We start from the raw sequence: 22,968 nt of genomic DNA, 5'->3' as shown, positions 1-22,968 counted from the left end.
AATCACGAGGGGGTGTAACTTGTACACTTCTTAAATACCCCTAAACACATCCATACTCAGCTACTATACCGCCTCCCCCTCAATACACATATCTGCACTCAATTTAAATATCCCTAAACACATCTGTACTCGGCTACTAAACTGCCCCTTCCAGTACACACATCTGTATTCAGATAGTGTATTGTTCCCCCCCCAACACACCTGTACTCTGCTAATATATCCCATACACACATCTGTACTCAGCTAATACTCTCCAAACACATCTGTACCTGCACTCTGCTAATACTCTCCAAACACATCTGTACCTGCACTCTGCTAAAACATCACACACACATATACATCTGTATTCAGTTACTATACCCCACATATACATCCATATTCAGCTAGTATATTCCTCCCAAATTCCTGTACTCTAATACTACCCCCCAACCACAAACAGAGATACTCAGTTAGTACACCACCCTCCCACACCTGTACTCTGCTAGTATAACTTTTCCCAATACACATACCTGTACTCACTAAATACTCCCTCACATCTTTGTACTCAGCTAATACAGACCTTAACATACATACACTTGTACTCAAGTAATACATTTTCCCTTGCACACAAACACTGTACAGTACAATCTCAGTTAACGAGGTCTTGGTTTACTGGCACTCTCAACCAATCGACAAAAAAAAAAAAAAAAAAAAAAGACCCCTGAAGCACCAGCGTCAGCAGTCCTAAGCCACAAACTCCACCTCCCTCCTGACCCGAAGTGCCAGCATGGCAGCGTCCTAAGCCATAAATCCCCCTCCCTCTCTCAAGCACCCAAGCCCTGAAGCTGCTGTGAGGAACCACCCTCCCTCCCACCCTGAAACACCTGCGGTCCTGAGCCACAAAGCCCTCCTTCCTTCCTCAAGCCCCATAGTGGCCGAAGCAAACGGCGGTACCAAACTGTAAACCCCTTCGCTTCCTTTCTCCATTCCTTACCCGAGCACAACCGGTCAGCAGAAGGCAGCCTCAAAACAGGCTGCTCACGGCCAGCCCCAGCAGGGCCTTTCCTCTGACGTGTCATTTCCAACGTATCAGAGCCTGCTGGGGCTGGCCACAAGCAGCCTGTTTTGAGGCTGCCTCTTGCTGACTGGCTGTATTTGGGTAAGGGAGGGAGCGAGGGGGTTTGCAGTTCAGGATGCCGCCTGCTTCTGTCATTATGAGGCTTGAGGAAGGCTTTGTATCTCAGGAACGCTGCCACACTGGTGCTTCAGGGCAGGAGGTGGGCCAGGCTAGATGGACCAGGCTAGATGGGCCATTTGTCCTTTTATCTGTCGTCATGTTTTTATGTTTCTAACACATTCTCAGTTAACCAGAAAAACAGTTATTCGGTATTCACCAATCCCTGTGGGTGGCGGATAGCTGAGATTCTACTACTACTACTATTAATTATTTCTATAGCACTACCAGACGCACGCAGCACTGCACAGAGTCACAAAGAAGAAGAAAACAGTCCCTGCTCGAAAGAGCTTACAATCTAAACAGCCAAAACAGACAAACAGGATTTCATGGATACAGTTAAGGGAAACGGTTAATCTGCTGGCTGGGTTGGAGGGCAGAGGGACGTACAGGACCCTCAAGCCATTGTGACATCACTGATGAGGTTGGCTCTTATTGGTGGAATGAGGCATTATGACATCACAATCTCAGCTCTGCTTCCCAAAGACTGAAACTCTTCACTCTCTTAATACTACTATGAATCATTTCTATAGTGCTACCAGACGTATGCAGCGCTGTACAGAGTCACAAGGAAGAAGAAAACAGTCTCTGTACGGAAAAGCTTACAATCTAAACAGGCAAGACAGACAAACAGGATGTCATGGATACAGTCAAGGGGAACGGTCAATCAGTGGACTGGGTTGGAGGGCAGAGGAGTAGGGTTAAGGATTGAAGGCCATATCAAAAAGGTGGGTTTTCAGTCTGCTTTTAAACAAGGGAAGGGTATTGACGGACAAACTCGGGTAATTTATTCCAGGCATAGGGAGAAGCTAGATGACCAACATATATACATGCACCCTGATGTGTACTCAGGGGAGAGAAAAGTAAAAATTAACAGGGAAAGGTTAGAAAAGGGAAATTAATCTAAATGAAAGAATAAAGGAGTGGAAGAGTGGAGGAGTAGCCTAGCGTTTAGAGCCGTGGACTGACTGATTCAATCCTGCTGCTGCTCCTTTTGATCTTGGGCAAGTCGCTTAACTCTCCATTGCCTCAGGAACAAAGTTGGATTGTAAGGCCTCTAGGGGCAGGAAAACGTCTGATGTACCTATACGCAACTCTCACTTTGAGCTACTACTGAGTGAAAAAAAGGTGTGAGTAGTGGAATAGTAAGGGGGGGAGGCACCGTCCTGGTGAGGGTGCAGGCACTCTTCCTCCTCTTTGCCCTTCCACTGCCACGTGTGCACACCGTTTCCCTTCCCCCCAGGGCCCATACTTCTTTAACGTTCCTGGCATGAGCAGCAACCCCCAACCTGCTGTCGTGCCAGCGTCAGCTCTTCCTCTAATTTCACTTTCTGGACCCGCACCTAGGAAGTGACATCAGAGGGAGAGCAGATGCTGGAGAGACAGCAGGTTGGGGATCGCTGCTTGTGCCAGTAACGTTATAGAGATTTGGGGAAAGGGAAGAAGTGCACACGCAACAGGAGGGGGTAGTAAGGAGCGTGGGGAAGGGGCAGAGAAGAGGGCGGGGGAAGAGCACCACTGCCCTGGGCGCCTCTCACCCTCGCTATGCCACTGGGTGTGAACCAAAATCAAAATACACTTCCTCTAATAACTAATACAACCTCAGCTAACACATTTCTACCTACACCGCAATGTAGAACAGTGTATCGCAAACTGTGTGCCGTGGCACATTCAGATTCCAGGTGTGCCGCGAGATGCCAGCAAGGAGGAGAGGTGCTGGCTAACTGCTTACAGGACGTGCCTCTCACAGCGAGAGGCACGTCCTGTAGGCTGTCAGCTGGCCCTGGCATCTCTCCTCCTTGCCAGAGTCTCTTTTCCTCTTCCCGTACCTCTTCTCTGTCAGTAACCCCTACCGGAATAGAAATAGGCTCAGGGCTGCAGCTGGAGGACCTCCACGCATATGTGTGATGTCATCGAATCGACGTCCACACACTTCCAGATGCCCTCCAGCCATGGCACCAAGTTTAATGTGCTGTGGCATCAAAATGTTTGAGAGACACTGCTGTATAATATAATCACACCTGTACTCAACTAGTATGACCCTCCTCCCCCCCACCTCTGGATTCTTTAAAGGACACCCAAAATTGGGTGCAATCCCAAGATGAATGTGCAACATAATTTAACAAGCCAATTACAGTCAATAAATGGATACTAATAATCAATTATTGACTCTTCTGACCCTGGGCAAGTTACTTAATCCTCCCCTGCCCCAGGTGCATTAGACAGATTGTGAGCCCACCGGGACAGATAAGGAAAATGCTTGAAGTACCTGTATGTAAAATGCTTTGAATACAGTTGCAAAACTACAAATAGGTGGTATAGAAGTCCCAATCCCTTTCCTTGATGTCATAATGCCTCATTCCACCAATAAAAGCCAACCTCATCAATGATGTCACAATGGCTTCACTATTCTGTAGTTGGCTCACTTCTGATATTGTATTGGAGGAGAGTGTGGCACGGTGGTTAGAGCTACAGCCTCAGTATCCTGAGGCTGTGGGTTTAAACCCCATGCTACTTAATCCTCCACTGCCCCAGGTACATTAGACAGATTGTGAGCCCACAGGGACAGATAGATAAAATGCTTGAAGTACCTGTATGTAAACTGCTTTGATTGTGGTTGTAAAAACTACAAAGTCCCAATCCCTTTCCATTAAATGGTATCAATTTGGATCTGCACATATGCTATTCTATAGCCCTGGGCACCTAAATTCCATAGCACGTAACCCCAAAGGGGGTATGACCACGGGAGAAGAGTGGACGGATCAGGGGTGTTCTGAAAATTTGCATGCAGTGTTACAGAATAGCGCCATTTTTCTGCCCAAATGCCACGAGCTGGGCAGTGGCATTTACGCCAAGTTTTAGCTGGCATACAAATGCTAGCGCCCAAATTTGGGGACAGGAATTGGAGCTATGTGCTATTTTATAAAAGGGCATGCTGCTCGGAGTGGTTTTTATAGAATTGCACTTGACGCCAAATTTTTTGGGCAGAAATTTCTGATTGCTATTTACTGAATCTGTCCCTTATTGTCACTCATATACTCTTGAATTTATTTAATTTTCTATACCATTCTCCCAAGGGAGCTCAGAACAGTTTACATGAATTTATTCAGGTACTCAAAACATTTTTCCGTCTGTCTCAGTGGGCTCACAATCTATCTAATGTACCTGGAGCAATGGGGGGGATTAAGTGACTTGTCCAGGGTCACAACCTCAGGGTGAACCACTGCGCCACACTCTCCCCCAGAACTCAGTTGATAATCTTCACACAACCATTCTTCACCTGTACTCGGCTAATAACCTCATAACACACACCCCTTCCCTGTACACATGTAATATAACGATTCCCCCCCCCCCACACCCAAGAAAACACATACACCCTGTACTCAGCTAAAATCAACTCCCACATACATTGGTACTCAAATAGCAGCTCCCCCCCCCCATCCAGAACATACACACCTGTACTCAGTTAAACACGCACACACACAGACACAGTAACACACCGTGTTCAGCTAATATATCTTCTCAAAGAGCTTTTCTCAGTTAAATACTACTCCAGCAGACACACAGCTGATAAACGTCTCTTCCCAAAGGCTGCAGGGCCCCTCTTGCTGCCCTCTCATACCTCTTTTGACGGTTGGAGGCCATTGGTGAGAGCCGGGAAAAGTTCTGTAGGCTCCGGGGAGAGGCAACTCCTGGGTGTGTCGGAGAGGGAGGCAGAACAAAAACAGGAGATCCCTCCCTCCGTGAATAACTCCCTCCCTCCTGCAACCAAACAGAAAAGAAATTGGTCAGCAGACAGAGCACATAAGTGAAAAGTTACAAGGGTGGGAGTGCACTTAAGGGATTTATTGGGGGAGTTCAGAGTGCTTTGCAAGCAGGCTACACATGAGTTTTAACCTTGGCGTGGACCCAGGAGTCCAAAGACACATACAGTAGCTATCTGTCTCAGTGGAGGCTGGGACACCTTGTCTGTAGGGCAGGTCCTATCGCAAGTTCTCAGAGATCTGAAAGCAGAAACGCATGACAGGGCAAAGCAGAACTGGATTGCAAGCACCCGTGAGCTGCTAATGTGCACAGGGGCAGCGTCACACATGGGAGGTGGCTGAATATGTTTAAGGACATCCTGTTACCAGCTCCATCTGAGCTGCAGAACAAACAGAAGCACTGGTCAGAAATTTGTTAGGTTTTTTTAAATTATTTACGTCCTATTGATCAGACCAGCTTGTGACCATTGGTACCAAAAAAATAATTTAGCATCATGGAGAAAATGGTACAACTAAAAATGTACTACACAGCTAAAAAATAATTCACCATAAAAGCTGCCCACCACCCGAGCTATTCATAGGTGTCAGCATTTCAAAATGACTGATGGTGCCAGTCACAGAACAAGATCTCCCTCCCTGGGCACGGTGAAACAGTTTGCTTAATATTAGGGGTGCTCAGCACCTATGTTCCCTCTTAGCGGAGCACGTAAGCAATAGCTCAGATATGGTTGTTACATAGTCGCTGACAAAAATACTGGCCTTCAAACAAAATTAAATTACAATAAATTAAGCGTATTTTTTTGTGCTATATACAGAAATGCATTACTAATGATGGGATCAAAAACTGTTGGTTTTTAACATTTGATGCTCACACAATATTTGCATGCACCCACGACTCCTTAGAGCAGGGGTGGCCAACCTTTTGGCTTCCCTGGGCCGCATTGGCCGAAAAAAATGTTTCTGGGGCCGCACAAACACGCAAACGCTGCAGCAAGACAAGAGGAGGGAGCCGGCAAGACAGTAAACACCCGGGGGCAGCAGAGGAAAACACTGCATCGTCCTTGACTGGGGCCGCATAAAATACTTCACGGGGCCGCAGGTTGGACATCCCTGCCTTAGAGCATGGGTGTCAAAGTCCCTCCTTGAGGGCCGCAATCCAGTCGGGTTTTCAGGATTTCCCCAATGAATATGCATGAGATCTATTAGCATACAATGAAAGCAGTGCTTGCAAATAGATCTCATGCATATTCATTAGGGAAATCCTGAAAACCCAACTGGATTGTGGCCCTCAAGGAGGGACTTTGACACCCCTGCCTTAGAGGAAGCATTGCACAGTACTCACTGGGACCCTCAAGAGCTGGCTCCTATGGACTTGCTTATTTTTGAATACTGCTACCCAACCCAGCGACAGTAAAATCACTCATCCTTTATAATAGTCTTTAAAATGGCACTCTCAAGCTGTTCCCTAAAACTTGGATAATCCTCAGAACTTTTTAGTTCACCTGGAAGTTTATCCCAGAGTCCTGGGACAACCCTAGAAAAACACTGTACCCGCGTCTTAACCAACCAAAAATTCTTAACTAGAAGCAATTCCAAACTCATCACGTTACAGAGTTTATCTTCCACAGAGACAATGAGGGCCATAATCAAAAGAAACACCCAAGTCCAATTGAAAGGTCACTTGGACACACAAAGTCAGAGGCGTGAAGAAAATACAAGTTTTATTCACAGCATGCATGCTGGACCCCTGAGCTCCAAGCTGGCTCAGAAGTGCCGAAACCAGGAAGTTACAGAGATATTTATTCATTTTTCTGGCTATACAACTGAATTCTAGAAAAAGCTTTTCACGTGTTACTTTTCTTAACACTCATTGGTTCTAAGCTCACACTAGCAGGTCACTAGCAGGACACTTATCTAACTCTTGCAGTTAAATGTACAGAAGGGCAGGGTACATCATGGCTCAAACTCTTATCTATTCAGCTTACGATGTGGTAAGGTAGGGACATACATTTTAGGCAGATGCAGTCAATAGATTATACACTGTTTTCAGCTATGTAGGCCAGAGCAATATTTTAAACAACAGTTAACTATTTCATGACCCTACATTCCCCCCTTTCAGGCTGGCGTACCTAAGGAGCCAAGCCTGACAAAATAAAGTTAGGGGTCAGGAAAGTCGGGGTTCCCAGTGGGTAAGGGACGATACTGGGAGAGGGCCAATGCAGCAGTGGAACGTTTGACAACAGAGTCCATAGTTCAGTGGAGCAGCTTTATGGCTATGGGGACCACACAGGGCAGGCAGCAAAGGAGCAGAGAAGACAGGGCAGCAACCAGCAAGATGATCTTCAATGCTGAACCAGAGGGCAACCAGGAGCTGAAGGTACCAGAGATCCAGTCTGCAGTAAGGTCACGCTAGGTCTGGTCAGGAACATGAGCCAGTTTGGTGATACGATCCACATCGTTCTCAATCACTTTACTCAAGTTCAAGGCAGCAGTTGGAGAGGTTGAATTTATCACAGGCACAGCAGCTAGTAAATAGTCCAAAGCTAGACGATTCTGATAAATAGCAGTGCACATTTTAGCATTCGCTCTGCCAATAGTACTCAAAGCTCGGGAGGTCTCATTGGTTATCAGTTGAAGTACAGCTTATAGACAAATAATGCAGTTCAGCATATAGATTGGGGTCCGATAGCCTCAGGTGTCATCCTCGGTCCATGTGGCAGGTCCATAAGCAGCAATAATCCGTTCTGCAGGCCAGTCATCACCCCATTCACCTATTTTAAGGGAATTGGTGGAAGTAGACCGCTTTTGGCGACCTCTGGTGTTGAATACAGGGGCTCCCAGGTGTTCACCATCGGCCAGCGGTAACAGGAAGAAGCTGGGACGGATCATGCAAAGCACACATGTACCAGTCTAGTTAGCAGGCAATCAAGAGTAGGCAAACAGATCACAGAGCCAGTATCAACTATCAGTAGCTGACCATCATTCATAGGAAGTTCCATTAAGCAGTGTCTGAAGGGCGCTGAAGACAGTGGGAAGCAACAATGGAGGTTCACAAGGCCCATCGTGAAGGTCGTGGACCTGACGTAAAAGTGAGGGTCTGTGAAGTCAGGTTTAACATGTCCAGCTGCATTGCCTCCCATAGCCACTGTTCTCCCATACCAGTCCCTCCTCATACAAAATAATTGCTAACATTAAGAGTCTGACCTATAGTTTCAGCAAACTATATAAACAGATTTCTAGTGATTACAGGATATCAGCATCTATTTTCATAAAACTGGGGAAACACCACAGAGTGATAGACAGGAGCACATGAGTGGGATACAATTCGGACATATACATCAGTACCTGAGTCTCACCTTTTACCATCAATATACAATGCCATGCGATCTCTGGCCTTCTGGACTTGGACATTGGCATTCCAGTTATATGGGTCAGTGATAGTGAAAACCATGGGATTACAGTAGCCTGTAGTACACAAGGGGCCGGAGCTAGGACCTATAGTAAGGGAGGCAGACGGGGTATTCTTTCTCATAAAGGACAGGCTCCACCATTAGTGAAGGTTTCCTCATAGGGGCAGTTCTTAAAGGCATCAGGTTATACAGACCTATATACTTAGCACATTTGGTATAATAACGCTGTCAATCTAGGGAGCCACACAAAACTGAATTAGGGGTAGTACCATGACCTTGAGAAACATCAAATAGCACACATGTATCACAATACAAAGACACCGGGCGAGTGGGGTCTACAATAAGAGTCTAGTTGATAAGTGGACCCTCAACATCATCAATGCAGATTTCCGCCCACTTTTAAACTTCATCACCAGTAGGTTGGAAACAGAAAATACCCTCAAATGTTTGACACTGTACTTAACTCCTTCATGCAAACAAACATCAGGCAAAGGGCTAGGGGCACTTGTTAAGTACAAAATACAAAAGAAAGAAACATAAGTGAGGGCAACACAAATATCATATATATATACTAAAATAGGAAACTCATTTTTCTTTCAGGCACAACTTAGAAAACTTCAAACAGTTATACTCAAGACACTTGCTAAAGGCAGTGTGAACCACAGGCAGTCAATTAAACTCAAACACTTATAAAGAATTATATTCAGAACACCTGCTAAGTACAGTGGTAAATATTCAGAACTTTTGAGGTCTTAGAAAGCTTCAGCTGAAGATCCGTGTTGTAGTGGAACCAAGTTTCATGTCCGGACACCTTTGACAACTGTAAGAGAAGAAATTAGGACAGTAAAAGGACCTATCCACCTAGGTTTCAGGGGGTCTGACTTCCAAGTTTTAGCCATACTGTATTTCCAGGGAATTACCCATGGACTTGTGTAGCTATCGGTAGTGGGGCCCTTTCCAGGACCCATTTATGGAGCTCTTGAAGGGCTTTAGCTAAAGACTGGACCTGACTCTGGAGGATATCTGATCCCAGAGTAGCAAAGGAACCAGGATCTGGGTTCACAATGGGTGGTGGCCGGCTGGACATGAGCTCAAATGGGGCTTAGATGGGATGCATCTAATCTGAAAAAGAACAGAAGGCAGCAGGACAGGCCAGGACAGATTAGTTTCTTCAATTCATTTTGTGAGAAGAGTCTTAAGAGTTCTGTTTATTCTTTCGACCTGACCAGAGCTCTCAGGATGGTAAGCAGCATATAATTTCTATTCAATTTGGAGGGCCTGAGCAATTTGTTGGACAACATCGGCAATGAAAGCAGGGCCATTGTCACTGCCTATAAAAACAGGGAGACCAAAGCACGGAATTATTCAGGAGGTGTTTGGTTACTTCCCTGGTGCGTTCAGTGCAAGTAAGGAAGGCTTTGACCCATCTAGTCAGGGTGTCTGTGAAGACTAGGAAGTGACTGAGGGAACGGGAAATGGGCATGTGGGTAAAATCTACAGACAGAACCTGCATCGGATATGTTCCAATAGGTTGGTATCCAAGAGGTGGCAGTCATCTGATTGGGAATTTTATTCTAGAACCGACAACACACTGTCGGACAATATTCCGGACTAGCTGATCAAGGTGATTGATAAAGAAATGTCTCTTGAGAGTCAATTTTCATAGCGGGTTCTCCAGAGTGTGCCAGATCATGGCATCTTTTGACAATCGTGAGGGCCAGGTGTTGAGGAATGAATATGAGGGTACCCGCTGTGCTTGCGTTTGAAGTATCAGTGTGTGGGTCTGGATTGGCACTTGAATTGGCGCATTTTGTATCCACCCCCCTTTCAGGACAGACTGGCCCAAAATAATGCATGCCCAAGTCTGTTCCTGAGAAGCGTACTGGGGTGTAAGGGAATCCAGAAAAGGAATGATTGTATACAGAGGGGCCGAAAGAGGGGGCAGAGACTGGCAGCTCGGGCTGTGCGGTTGGCAAGGGCATTGCCACGAGAGACAAGGTCCATCACGCGTCTATAAGCATGGCAGTGCATAACAGAAACACGTGAGGGTAGTTGTACGGCCTCAAGAAGGTCAAGAATGAGGGGAGCATGATGGATCAGGCGGCCGGAGGCTATAATGAAACCTCGATGTTTCCAGATGGCCCTATGGGAATGCAAGTTAAGGAAAGCATATTTGGAGTCAGTATATATATATTGCAAGACTGAGAGGCAGAGTGGCGCAGGGCAGAAGTGAGGGCATAAAGCTCAGCTTCTTGGGCAGAAGGGCCAGAAGGCAGGGGCCTGAGTCAGAAGTTTTTGGAGGCAGCGAAAAGACCGCTCCTGAAGCTGGGTCCAGACAAAAGGGGCTGAGTCAGCGCCTTTGGTGGAATCATACAGAGGACGAGCAATAGTAGAGAAATCAGGGATCCAGATGGGACAGTATCCTGCAATACTGAGAAAGGTGCTCAGAGCCTTGCAGTTATCAGGGACAGGGAGACTACAGACAGCCTAGACCTCGGTGTAGGAAGGGACCTGGTACCCTTGGAGATTTGAAAGCCAAGGTAGGTGACACGAGGAAGGCATACTTGAAATCAATGTAAATATGGCCACAGGAAAATTTAAAAGGCAGACCCACTATCTGAAAGACTCAGATAAATAATAATAATAACAGTTTATATACCGCAATACCGTGAAGAGCTATGTGGTTTACAAAAGATTAGAGAAGGTACAAAGTAATTGAACTTAAGATGTGTACTAACACATAAGAATTGTTCTCAATCCCTATTCTATATCAGGTTCCTACCCCAAAGAGCTGACTTATAAAATTAAGCTAAAATGCAGTTCTGGATCCACCCACTAAGCAGGGTAGTCTGACACAAGCGCTCTCTAAAGCAGCAGTCCCTTCACTATCAGCTGACTGGCAAAAATATTTACTTCAATACAAAAGCATTCCTAAAAATTACATTGTTATACCTAAACTTACAATTTTTATATACAGAAATACAAAACAAAGATTGGAATATACAGTAAAACTTTGGATTGCAAATAACTTGGTTTGCAAGTGTTCTATAAGACAAGCAATGATTAAATTTTAACTTGCTATACCAGCAACGTCTTGCAATACACGTACATACAGTATAGAAGCATCACATTTTCACAACTGAGCCAATGGGTCCTCTCTATATGACGCTGCAGGAATGCAGTGACTGTTCCAAACGAGCAAGGGCTTGCAATACAAGTATGTATATTTTTGTACACTAGTGCCCTGGAATACAAGCATACTTCTGGAACAAATTATGCTCCCAAACCAAAGTTTTACTGTACTCACAAGTTTAAACACTGTTCATTTTTATTTTTTTTACAATCAACATGGGTCTCAGTAGAGACTTACTCCCCCTTCCTACAGAATTTCACAAAGGAGAGAGAGTTGCTTAAAGATCAAAGAGATCAAATTACAGATGTAGTTCTTTTCAGAACTTTTAAATTTAGACAAATAACTACTAAATTTGGACAAAGAACTTCTTTTTAGCATGGAATATAAGTTCCAGAAATCATATTTTTCGTTTATATGCATTTCTGAATATGCATATACATTTTATAACATAGCCAAAAACTTCAAATGCAAAACCACTTATCTGTTTCAGGAGAAACCACATTGGAAGTGCTACACACTTCATGGCCCTTATCAGCACAAAAGGAAAAGTACTCTCTTCTCATGCTGTGAACAACTGACAGTTTAAACTTCACTAATACATTTGGACAGACAGAACTCATAAAAAAACCCGGGATACTGCAGGACTTGGGAATCAGATGAAGGGAAGAATTTGGCAAGGTCTGAAGCAAGGACGGTGAAGGATTTTCCAATTGGAATGCAAAATAGGCTGACTGGAAGAGGAACCGACAGCAAACGAATGCATAAAAACCTGACGAGTTATGTCCTCTTCCAGGGAGCCAGAGGGGGCCAGCCCACACCAAATATCGGCCATTCTAACTGGCACAGAAAAATAAGGGTTGATTTGTTAAGTATAATCAAAGACAAATTCCTTTTTTAAAATTAGCTAACATATCAAGGGATCCCCACAGGTAGACAGACATCCCCCCATTGTGCAATGGAGGACAAAAACACTTCCCTGAATTCCTGGCCCCGCCCATCTCTGGACTAGGGAAACGCAGTACTAACAGGTCCACACTCGCTTCGTCCTCAAGGACGTCTCAGACATTCTCAAACACACAAAACACAACAGATTTCAGTTCAGTTACTCAACCAGAAAATAACAGTTCCTAGAATCCCTTTCCCACAACTTTTCAGCGACAGATCACGTGGCTTACTAGGCAGGAGACGAGAGACAGGATAGGGATGATCAATCCCCACTTACCAGATAGTGGCCACACCAGGTACAGATACAGATACAGATACAGATTCTTGTACTTTAAACTGAGACTAGATAAGTCAGTTGAAGCGGTCCAACGTCCTGAGGTCTGCCAACCCCCCAAAAGGAAGGCAGCCGGCTAAGCAGACATATCAGCCGTAGGACCAGAAACAAGTGACCAATCGAGTAACCAGTGGTCAAGAGACCTTCAAGTCCCTGTTCGGGCGCCAAATGAAAGGTCACTTGGACACACAAAGTCAGAGGCGTGAAGAAAATACAAGTTTTATTCACAGCATGCATGCTGGACCCCTGAGCTCCAAGCTGGCTCAGAAGTGCCGAAACCAGGAAGTTACAGAGATATTTATTCATTTTTCTGGCTATACAACTGAATTCTAGAAAAAGCTTTTCACGTGTTACTTTTCTTAACACTCATTGGTTCTAAGCTCACACTAGCAGGTCACTAGCAGGACACTTATCTAACTCTTGCAGTTAAATGTACAGAAGGGCAGGGTACATCATGGCTCAAACTCTTATCTATTCAGCTTACGATGTGGTAAGGTAGGGACATACATTTTAGGCAGATGCAGTCAATAGATTATACACTGTTTTCAGCTATGTAGGCCAGAGCAATATTTTAAACAACAGTTAACTATTTCATGACCCTACACAATGTGGACGTAGGGCACTAGTCGCCCACAGTTGGCACCGGTAAAATGTCCATTCTCGAAAAGTACGTCTAAACTATTCTGCTTTTTGAAAATCATCTATCTGTACGTCCAGGCGTTTGATTGTCCGGACCGCCACAACATCTATCTTTATACCACATTTTCGACCAAAAATTCGTCCAAGTCCCAAATGCCCAGAACAAGACCTTTTGGATGTGGGAGGGGTCAGCATTGTGATGGACTGGTCACCCAGACATGGCAACAGAGCAGTGGGGCACCTTACAGGGCACTGCTGTGAACTTCACAAAAAGGGTGCCCCATACACATATCACTAGAACTCCCTTATAGGTTATGGTGAGCCCCCCAAAACCCACTATACCCACCTGTCTACAACCCCAATAGCCCTTATGGCTGTAGGTGCCACCTATATGGAAGTACAGTAGGGTTTGGTGGAATCACATTTTCCACATGAATGTAGTGATTAGAGTGGCTTATGGGCCTGGGTCCTCCTCTCTAGGGTTCACTAGTTGACCCCCCAGACTACTTAAGACACCTGTGTGCAGATCTACTAGGTTTTCCTACGCCAGGTGTTGATGTTCCAGAGGCAGGTATGTATGTTTTTATTCTGAACTTTGTGGGGGTGCAACGGGGTCAGTGAACATGGAGGGAGTGTGTGTGGGTCTTTACTTGTCTCTGCAGTGGTTATCTGGTCACTTTCGATACCTTTACATCGTCTAACTCACAACGTATAAATTTTGCCTACGCAGTCTTGCCAAACCTTTGAATATCCCTGCAGGACAACTAAATCTAGGTCGGCCCACATCCTGCCCTAATCACTCCTCCAAAAACGCCCCTTTCAGCTCTGGGCGCACAGTGGGATTCAGCGGCCTAATTTGTCCTTGGATACATCAATTATCAGCACTTAGATGCCCTGACTTGGGTGGGTTTTTTAGATGTATTTAAGTTTCGATTAAGAGCCCATGAGTGTTCAAGCCCAATTCTCTGAATAACCTTCAAGACCAAACATAACACTTGGGGCCCCAGATTCTAATCTCCGTCAGTACTTACATAAGTACTAAGCAAAAGGGTGATCTTGTCTCAGATTTTTCTGTATGTAAGCAATATGTACTACTTACTACACTTTCTTTGTCCTTTAAACAAACATGTTAGGTGTTAAGTCCTTGGACTTGGTTATTAAGTCCACAAGAATTACACTTACAAGCAAACTCCATGTTGATGGACATCCTTCCTATCCTATGCCATATTCCTGTCCTTGTGTTTTTGTGTTGTCCCTGTGAAATTTGAGATCATTCTGTTTCTCTGATGTTTAATTAGGTTTATCAAAATTTATTACATAATGCCTATTGTTTGCAGGATTTTTATGTAGGATTATGTCATTTTATTTGACAATTTTATTGTTTATAGGTATTAGCCATGCACTGGACATATATTGTAAACTGCTATGATTGGCCACAAGCCAAAAGGGTGGTATATTCAATAATGTAAAAAAAAAAAAAAAAAAATGAACATATCAAGTTTCAAGTTTATTAAAATTTGATATCCCGCCTTATCCATATTCAAAGCGGTTTTACAAAATTAAAATAGCAAGTTTACAGTTAAAAAAAAACAAAAATGAGGATGGAACCAACTCAAGACATAAAAACGTATGACATAGAGCAGTGGTTCCCAACCCTGTCCTGGAGGAACACCAGGCCAATCGGGTTTTCAGGCTAGCCCTAATGAATATGCATGAAGCAAATTTGCATGCCTATCACTTCCATCATATGCAAATCTCTCTCATGCATATTCATTAGGGCTAGCCTGAAAACCCGATTGGCCTGGTGTTCCTCCAGGACAGGGTTGGGAATCACTGACATAGACGATAAGACGGAAACTAATTGAAACAAGAGGAAAAAGGGGAAGAACTACAATATTTGAATAGTAAAGCACAATTAAGGAACAAACAAAAAGGAGGGGGACCAGGAGAAACGGCCTGAAAGGCCGGACTAATGTCTTAAAACATCCTTAAAAAGGAAGGTCAAGCTTCAAAAGCATCTTTAAAAAGAAATATTTTAAAACTGGATTTAAAAGTTATCTAGGGATGTAGCCTCTCTTAAGTGACTAGTGAAGGAGCAGATTTTGGTTAGAGGAACAGAGAGAACGCTGAGAAGAGCGAGGAATCAAGAGTTTATTGATGAAATCTGGCTGACCTGCGATAATATTTAGGCAAGCCAAGTATAGAAATACAATGGTTGAGGTGACTCAACACAGTCATCTGGACTGCAGTATGGAAATCTTGTGGGCAAAGATTAAATTTCAGTTGTCAAACTTCAATTTCACTCAAGTCCTCAATGTCATTTGCTCTGTTTAAGACATCGAATGTAAGGGATGATGAAAGGAGGACATCTAGGGCTACATTCTCAAAACTTTGCCATAAAAACCAATGGGCCACTGTCGCAGCCGTTATTGTAGCGATTTCAAAAAGGCGAGTTATTCTCTATGCAAATGGAGCTGGCGGAGAGGAGCGAAGGTTCGCTAAATATGCATGTGCCAATCGCTGGTGATAGCGATCAGCACATGCGCAGAATAAATGCATCAAACCCCCCCCCCCAAAATCGAAGATCGGCAGGAGGGATTTTCACTCCCTCCCATCGCTGATGTCAAGCAAACACCCCCTCCCCCCCATCACGGCAGCGGAAGAGATGCCCACTCCCTCCTGCTGCCAAGCAATGCCCCCTCCCACGACACCCCTCTAGCATTGAGAGAGATGCTCACTCCCTCCTACTGCCAAGCAACGCCCCCCCATGATACCCCCCTAGCAATGGGAGATGCGCCCACTTCCTCCCGCTGCAATACAACCCCCTCTCAACCCCCTGACCCCTCACCCTTACCACGTTAACAATGGATGGCTATTGGATTTTTTTTCTATATACAAATACGATTTCCTACCTTTGAGATGCCTAAACGGAGAGGAAGGAGCACCGCTGGGGCCTCGCGGCGCCCCGAGACCTCCGTGTTAGGCAACATTGAAGAAATCATCCGGCGCATGCAGACTACGTCGGCAGGAACAGGGCTACCCCCGCTGGAGACGCTGCAGGAAAACGGCGCGCAGCAGACCTCCTTGGGGCTTGAAATGACCTTTAGCCCTGACAATCGAGCACCTCCCCCGCATCCACGAACGGCTAGCTCCCCGAGGGAGGGGGAACTTCCGGGAATCGGAGTGTTTCCTCCTCTGGAGGCTGTGGAGATCAGTCCGGGGGACAGAGATTCGGTTTCCCAGATTTCTTCAGGAAACCTGAACAAGGAATTCGAGGTCATTTCAACAGCGGGAGATGGATTAAACCAGTCCGGACAGACATTGGAAGACTTGCCAGTGGGTGAGCATAAGACTTTACATTTTCAATTGCCTCAGATAATTAAACCCCAGGAGGTAACTCTGGATGCTCTGTGGGACCTGGTAGTTACTATTCCTAAAACTATAGCGTCCCAATTAAACCAAGTGGAAGAACGGTTTAAATTGTATGATAAGGATATTCTAGAAACACGAAAAATTACCAATGAAAATAAATTGCAGATAGAAAATCAACAACAGAATATTAACTCTCAAAGAGTAATACAGGAAGCTTTAATCAAAGATAATACAAACTTAAGAAGGAAACTTGAGTCACTTGAAAATTCTACAAGAAGTAACAATCTTAGATTAATTAATTTTCCTAAGATTATAACAGTAACTCCTAGAGAAATGATTACTCGCTATCTGACGGAAATATTGGGAATTTCTGAATCTTCTATACCACCTCTTACTCAGGTGTATTACCTTCCTGTTAAAGACATTAAAGAAGTAAATCAAGAGCCTTTGGATGTTACAGCCTTATTGGAATCCTCTGACAGGGAAGCAGCCATACCGGCAACTTTGCTTCTTTCAGTAGCTCTTACAATGGATAAAACATGGTTACTGAAATTATTCTTTAAAAATAAACATAAAGAATTTTTGGGACTGAAAGTTCAAATGTTTCCTGATTTGGCCAGAGATACACAGAAGCGGAGAAAAGAATTTCTTCTAATGAGACCAGCAGTTATAGCCCTGGGTGCAACTTTTTTCCTTCGGTATCCTTGTAAATGCATAGTCTATTATAAGTTGCATAAATTTGTTTTCTTTGAACCGTCTCAACTGACAACATTCCTATCACTGTCAAGACTAGAGAAAGCTCAAGATGGATAAAATAGACGACTGTTAGCACAGTTTTACCTATAACTGTTTTCTCTTCCTTAATTGATTACCTTAATTCCGTTTATTTTTAATCTTGGATCCAAAATAGAGGACTTGAGTGAGATTAAAGATATAATTATTTCTTGTGTTATATTATGTTAAAAATTTTATTTGCCTCTTGAAATTTTGCTTTTCTGTACAAGTTTATACTTGATTGTTATATTGAAAATTTATAAATAAATAATAAAAAAAAAAAAAAATAAAAAAAAAAAAAAAACAATGGATGGCTAGAGGGATGCCTATTCCCTGCAGCCAGCAGGCCCATCTCTTCAAAATGGCGGCCTGGGATGCACCAGGGAGGGGCTTAAGGCTCTGATTGGCCCAGGTTGTTTAAGGCCCCTTCTAGAGTCTTACAGATCTCACAGGAATATGATGGTGCTAACAGATGATCCTAGATAACCCTTAAGGAGGGGCTTAAGTTTCCACCTATAAGATCTCTTTCTTATTTTTTTATTTTAAAAATTTCTTCACCACTTACAGTAGAAAACATACATATTCATGACATACTCGAACATCTTACAACATATACATCTTATCCTATATTTCCATATGACATATGTATCCTATCCTGTTCTTCCGTAGATAATAGCTAAAACTAGCAAAGTAAGAATATAAGAACATAAGAAACGCCTTCACCGGATCAGACCTGATTATTCATCATTCTATTGCTTCTTCTTGCAATCTTGGACAAGTCATTTAACTCTTGGTTGCCTCAGGTATAAACTTAAACGTGTAAGCCCTCCAGAGACAGGGAAACAGCTACGGTACCTGAATGTTAACTTAACTTGAGCTAATACTGAAAAAGGTGTGTGCTCAATCCAAATAAATAAATGGATAATTCTGAATGTATAAATTATAAACTTGCCCAAAGTTCTCCAGCCAAAAAAGGGGATGGAATTTGGGCTGTTCTGAGAGCGAAACCACTTCGTTGTATAACGTTTCATCTAAGCAGCAATATTCAGCCAATAAGGGACAGATTATTTTTGTTGCCTAAAAAAAAAATCTGGCGACAAAACACCACACACACTTACACTATTCTATAAACCACAACTGAGTTAGGCATGTTTTAAGAGAATATGTGTAGTGCCTGTTGGTATGACTAAAATTTTGGCATAGACATTTAGGCCAACTAAAACCTAGCATAAATGTCTGCCCCTAAAATTGTGCATAGATCGGGCATATTCGATAACAGTCTGTCTTAACTTTTAGGCATGTCCCTCCCCTAGCAATGTCTCCATTTGAGATCCGTGTAGTAGAATTTACATGCACCGCTTTATAGAATACGCTTAGAGCTTAGAAAGTGGTGCATGTAAATTCTAATTAGTGCAAATGATTGCTTGTTAACTGGCAATTATTGGTACAGATTGGCTTGTTAGCTAAGTTGCTCACACAAATTGGCAATGTGCATAGATTTGCATGTACAACTTTAGTTTCAATATATATAGAATACCCAACCTACTTGTTTCAAAAGATTACCACCAAAAAATATCCGACCGCCCAGCAGAGGACACACATACATTACTCCTCCAACAACCCACTCTGGAAAGGTTCATAGAGAAATAAGCAAGTTACAACAATGCCACCTCCACTGAGCCAGAGATAAAATCCAGCCTGAACTGAGGTCATCACCCGACTCCTAGATTCTATGGCCTACCCAAGATCCACAAACCAGGAGTTCAACTGTAACTTACTGTAAGTGCAATCAGCTCTCCAACCCACCCCTCTAGTACACTATCTGGCCTGAAAATTAAGAACTTTAACCGATGACAAGGCTTTGAATGTGGGAGATTCTGCCCATCTCCGATTCCATTTATTCAGACGTGACAAGATCCAGACAACAACAATCATAGTTGTTTCAAATTATATGTGGACATTCATCAGTACTACCTAAATTATTGCAAAGATGGGGGAGGGGAGGGCTGAAACGGCAGCCCCTACTAAACCTAGATGTAGCTCTCTTACTTTTCTTCAATATACTTTCCCCCAAATTTGCTGCTGGCACTGGCTCTAGAAAAACTGTTTTGCTTTGGGACTACACAGCGAGCCATGCGATGTCCAAACCACCTACGTTATTCTCAGAAGACTGCAGACTGTGAAGGAATTTGGACATTGCTTGGCTCAAATTCACCCTGAGCCACATGATGCTGAAAGAAAACAGAGTAATTGTCCTAGAGGTGGCACCAGCAGCAAAACTCTGTAGACGGTGAGGGAACACTAACAAGCTGAGGGACCAACGCAAGAAGGCTTGCGGTAGAGACATATGCAGATGTCTGAGCGTCTGGCTTTTACTGCAAGCAAAATACCATGCAAGGAACAAAGCTAAATATATACAGATTTCATATGTGGAAAACTTGCAGATAAAAGGGAGAGGGAAATGCATGACAAAGATTTTGTGGTATGTGCAGCTCTGGTGCATATGCCCAGACTAAAAGGATGCATCAGCACACATCAAGTGCTTGTTCTTCTGTGCCTAAATATGAGCCTGCCACCTGCCCTTCTCTCTGTCACACACACATCCCACCTGCCCTCAGCCACTCTGCCCTTCTCTCTCTCTTACACAGTTGCACATCCCACCTGCCCTCTGCCCTTCTCTCTCAGGAGAGCACTGAAGGTCATCCACATCTTTCATACTGTTTTCCTTACTCCCAAATCCCAATGTTTTCTTCCCCTTTCTCCATAAACCACCTATCTTTTTTCTCTCACTCCCCAATTTCTCTAAACCAGTCTTCTCCCACAAAATCACCTTCTTCCTCACCCTCCAATCCTAGCTGGTCTGTATATATTTAATTTTATGGACAGTCTATACTAAGTAAAAGCAAATGGTGGCTGTAACCATGGAAACTATGGTCTTATTGGCAGGCAGTTGTAGCATGATAGAGAGCAAAAAAAAATTCCCTTCAGTTAAAAAAGCCATCTAGTTTATTTATTAATCATATAAAAGAATGCTTTCAGAAAATCTTGTGAAAATCCTGCCGTAAGAATGTTCCCAGGGTGTAGCAAAACCTCTCCAAGAGAAACACAGCTATGAAACCAGACACAGCTATGTCCACAAACAGACCAGAAAGAAAGAAACAAACATGCACACAGGCACAGAGACAGTTCAACATATACACAGCCAGTACAACTATCTGCAAACACACCATCGTACACAGAGATGCACACGTTTTATAAGCAAGCAGAGACTGCAATGCTGCTGACTTGCAAGATTTGTGAGCTGTTGTGGACAGCTGGAATGTTGCACTAAAACAGAAACAGGCATGTATGAATTCATTGGGGGGGGGGGGGGGGTAGCAATCAAAACACAATTTTCAGGTAGGTCAATATAAAAAGGAAGGAATACTACACTGACTTGTGTGGTGTTCTCAGGGGAACAAATTGAAGACTAGGGAGACACTCGAAGTTACAGAGTAATACTTTTAAAACCAATAGGAGAAAATATTTTTTTCATTCAGAGAATAGTCAAGCTCTTATATGTGTTGCCAGAGGATGTGGTAAGAGCAGTTAATGTAGCTGGTTTTAAAAAAAAGGTTTGGACAAGTTCCTGGAGGAAAAATCCATAAACTGCTGCTGAGACAGACATAGGAGAAGTCACTGCTTGCCCTGGACAAGTGGCATGGAATGCTACTACTATTTGTGTTGGCCTCCGTGAAGTCGGGATAGTGGACTAGATGGAACATTGGGCTAACCCAGTAAGGCTATTCTTATGTTCTTCAGAGTACTTGACACAATATAGTATGCCTTGTCTGTGCAGGCAAGTGATTGATTCTCTTAATAGGCTGTTACAGGCAAAAGAAGTATATCCGCTATAATAAAACCCTTAGCGCGCATGCGCAATTCAATCTGTGTGTGTCCATGACTCCGTGCTTCTGCATACACAGTAGGAGCCTATGTTGGTTTCGTTCTCATGTGCATACGCCGCAATGGCTTCCCCTCTCCCACACCCCAGCCCGCCTGCGCCTTAAAGAACGGCAAATGTCCAGGCCTCTAGGGGTCAAGGCACTGCTGCCAGGCGCACAGATGACGCGTGGGAAAATGACCACGGCTCTTCGGCGTTGTGAAGGAGCCGGAGGTAAAAGGGAGGAGAGTTTGCCTGAGAGAGACAGGGGGGAGGTAAAAGTAAGGGAGAAGGGCTACTGCTGGACAGGGAGGAGAGACATAAAGAAAGACAGATAGACAGCATGCAGGGAGAGAGACAAAGAAAGAAGGAAAGAGAAAGATAGAAAGAAATGTCTAAGTCTACACATCTATTCTAGCACCCGCTAATGTAACAGGCTAAAAAACTAGTGTAGCAATAAAATGCTTGAGAAATTGCATGGCTCCTGATATAGATGGCTTTTCTAGCGAGTTCTATAACCCGTTTGTGGTCCATTGCTAATATACTTTCATGAGACTATCACCAGAAGAGCCTCCCCTCACAACGCAACTGAGACCTTGATAACTTTGCTATTGAAGCCGGGCAAACGGGGAGATGTGCCAGATTCTTACTGTCCCATCTCATTACTTACTGTGGACATGAAGTTATCATGTATTCTAGCAGATAGACAGCGTTTGTATCTAGCAAACAATCAGTGCATAATGTTTTGATGGCCTTGGGTTACTGCAAGCACCATGAATTTTCTGCGCTCTTAGTGAGCATAGATGCATCTATAGCATTTGATAGAGTTATCTGGACATTTCATTTTAGGGTCCTGGAATATGTGGGGACCTCTAGCAATCATATCCTTGTACCATCAACCGCAGACATCCTTGTTGGTGAACGGCATATAGACAGAAATCTTCTGTACTGGAGTGTGGCACAAGGCAGGGGTGTCCATTATCCCTGCTACTCTGTGTTACCCTTGGAAACCTTAATGTGTACCTTAAAATTTGACAGAAAGGTGGCAGGCCTTTCAATGGGACCCAATTATGTTATTAACATTAGCTTCTGCAGACGATTTGTTAATGATACTTACAGATCCTCGGAATTCTCTTCCAGCTGCTATAAAGCTGCTGGAAGAATACTATGGAATTCACTGGCAGGAACACAATTCCAGAAGACATGGGAACCCTTTTGGTCTACCACAACTTGTACCACTTGGAGTAGAATACTGAATTGCTAAATTTGAGCACATAAGTTCTATGTTTTCAAGGTCATGTGTGAATGATGAGTAGATCACAGAGCTGGAGGACTGGGAAGGGGAGCAGTTCTTTGGTTTGGTTATAAATACTGTAGTTGGAAAATTTTAGAATATTGACAGAGTACAGTACTCCCCCGATATTCACAGGGGTTCCGTTCCAGAACCCCCGCGAATGCTGAA

At 43.8% G+C, this 22,968-nt stretch overlaps 1 protein-coding gene across 8 annotated transcripts in view; it reads right to left on the bottom strand.

Annotated features, from left to right (window-relative positions):
- The window catches only part of PDLIM2 (PDZ and LIM domain 2), a 103,837-nt gene that overhangs the window by 20,580 nt on the left and 60,289 nt on the right, over window positions 1-22,968 (bottom strand). For all 8 annotated transcript variants that reach the window (XM_033950328.1, XM_033950321.1, XM_033950327.1 and 5 more), the window contains exon 7: window positions 4,836-4,975. In XM_033950328.1, coding sequence (XP_033806219.1) covers window positions 4,836-4,975 — 140 coding nt within the window. The remainder of the gene's footprint in view (window positions 1-4,835; window positions 4,976-22,968) is intronic.

This window comes from Geotrypetes seraphini, chromosome 6 (genome assembly GCF_902459505.1).
Source record: "Geotrypetes seraphini chromosome 6, aGeoSer1.1, whole genome shotgun sequence".
Classification (NCBI taxonomy): Eukaryota; Metazoa; Chordata; class Amphibia; order Gymnophiona; family Dermophiidae; genus Geotrypetes; species Geotrypetes seraphini.
This window is presented reverse-complemented; position numbering and strand designations above follow the sequence as displayed.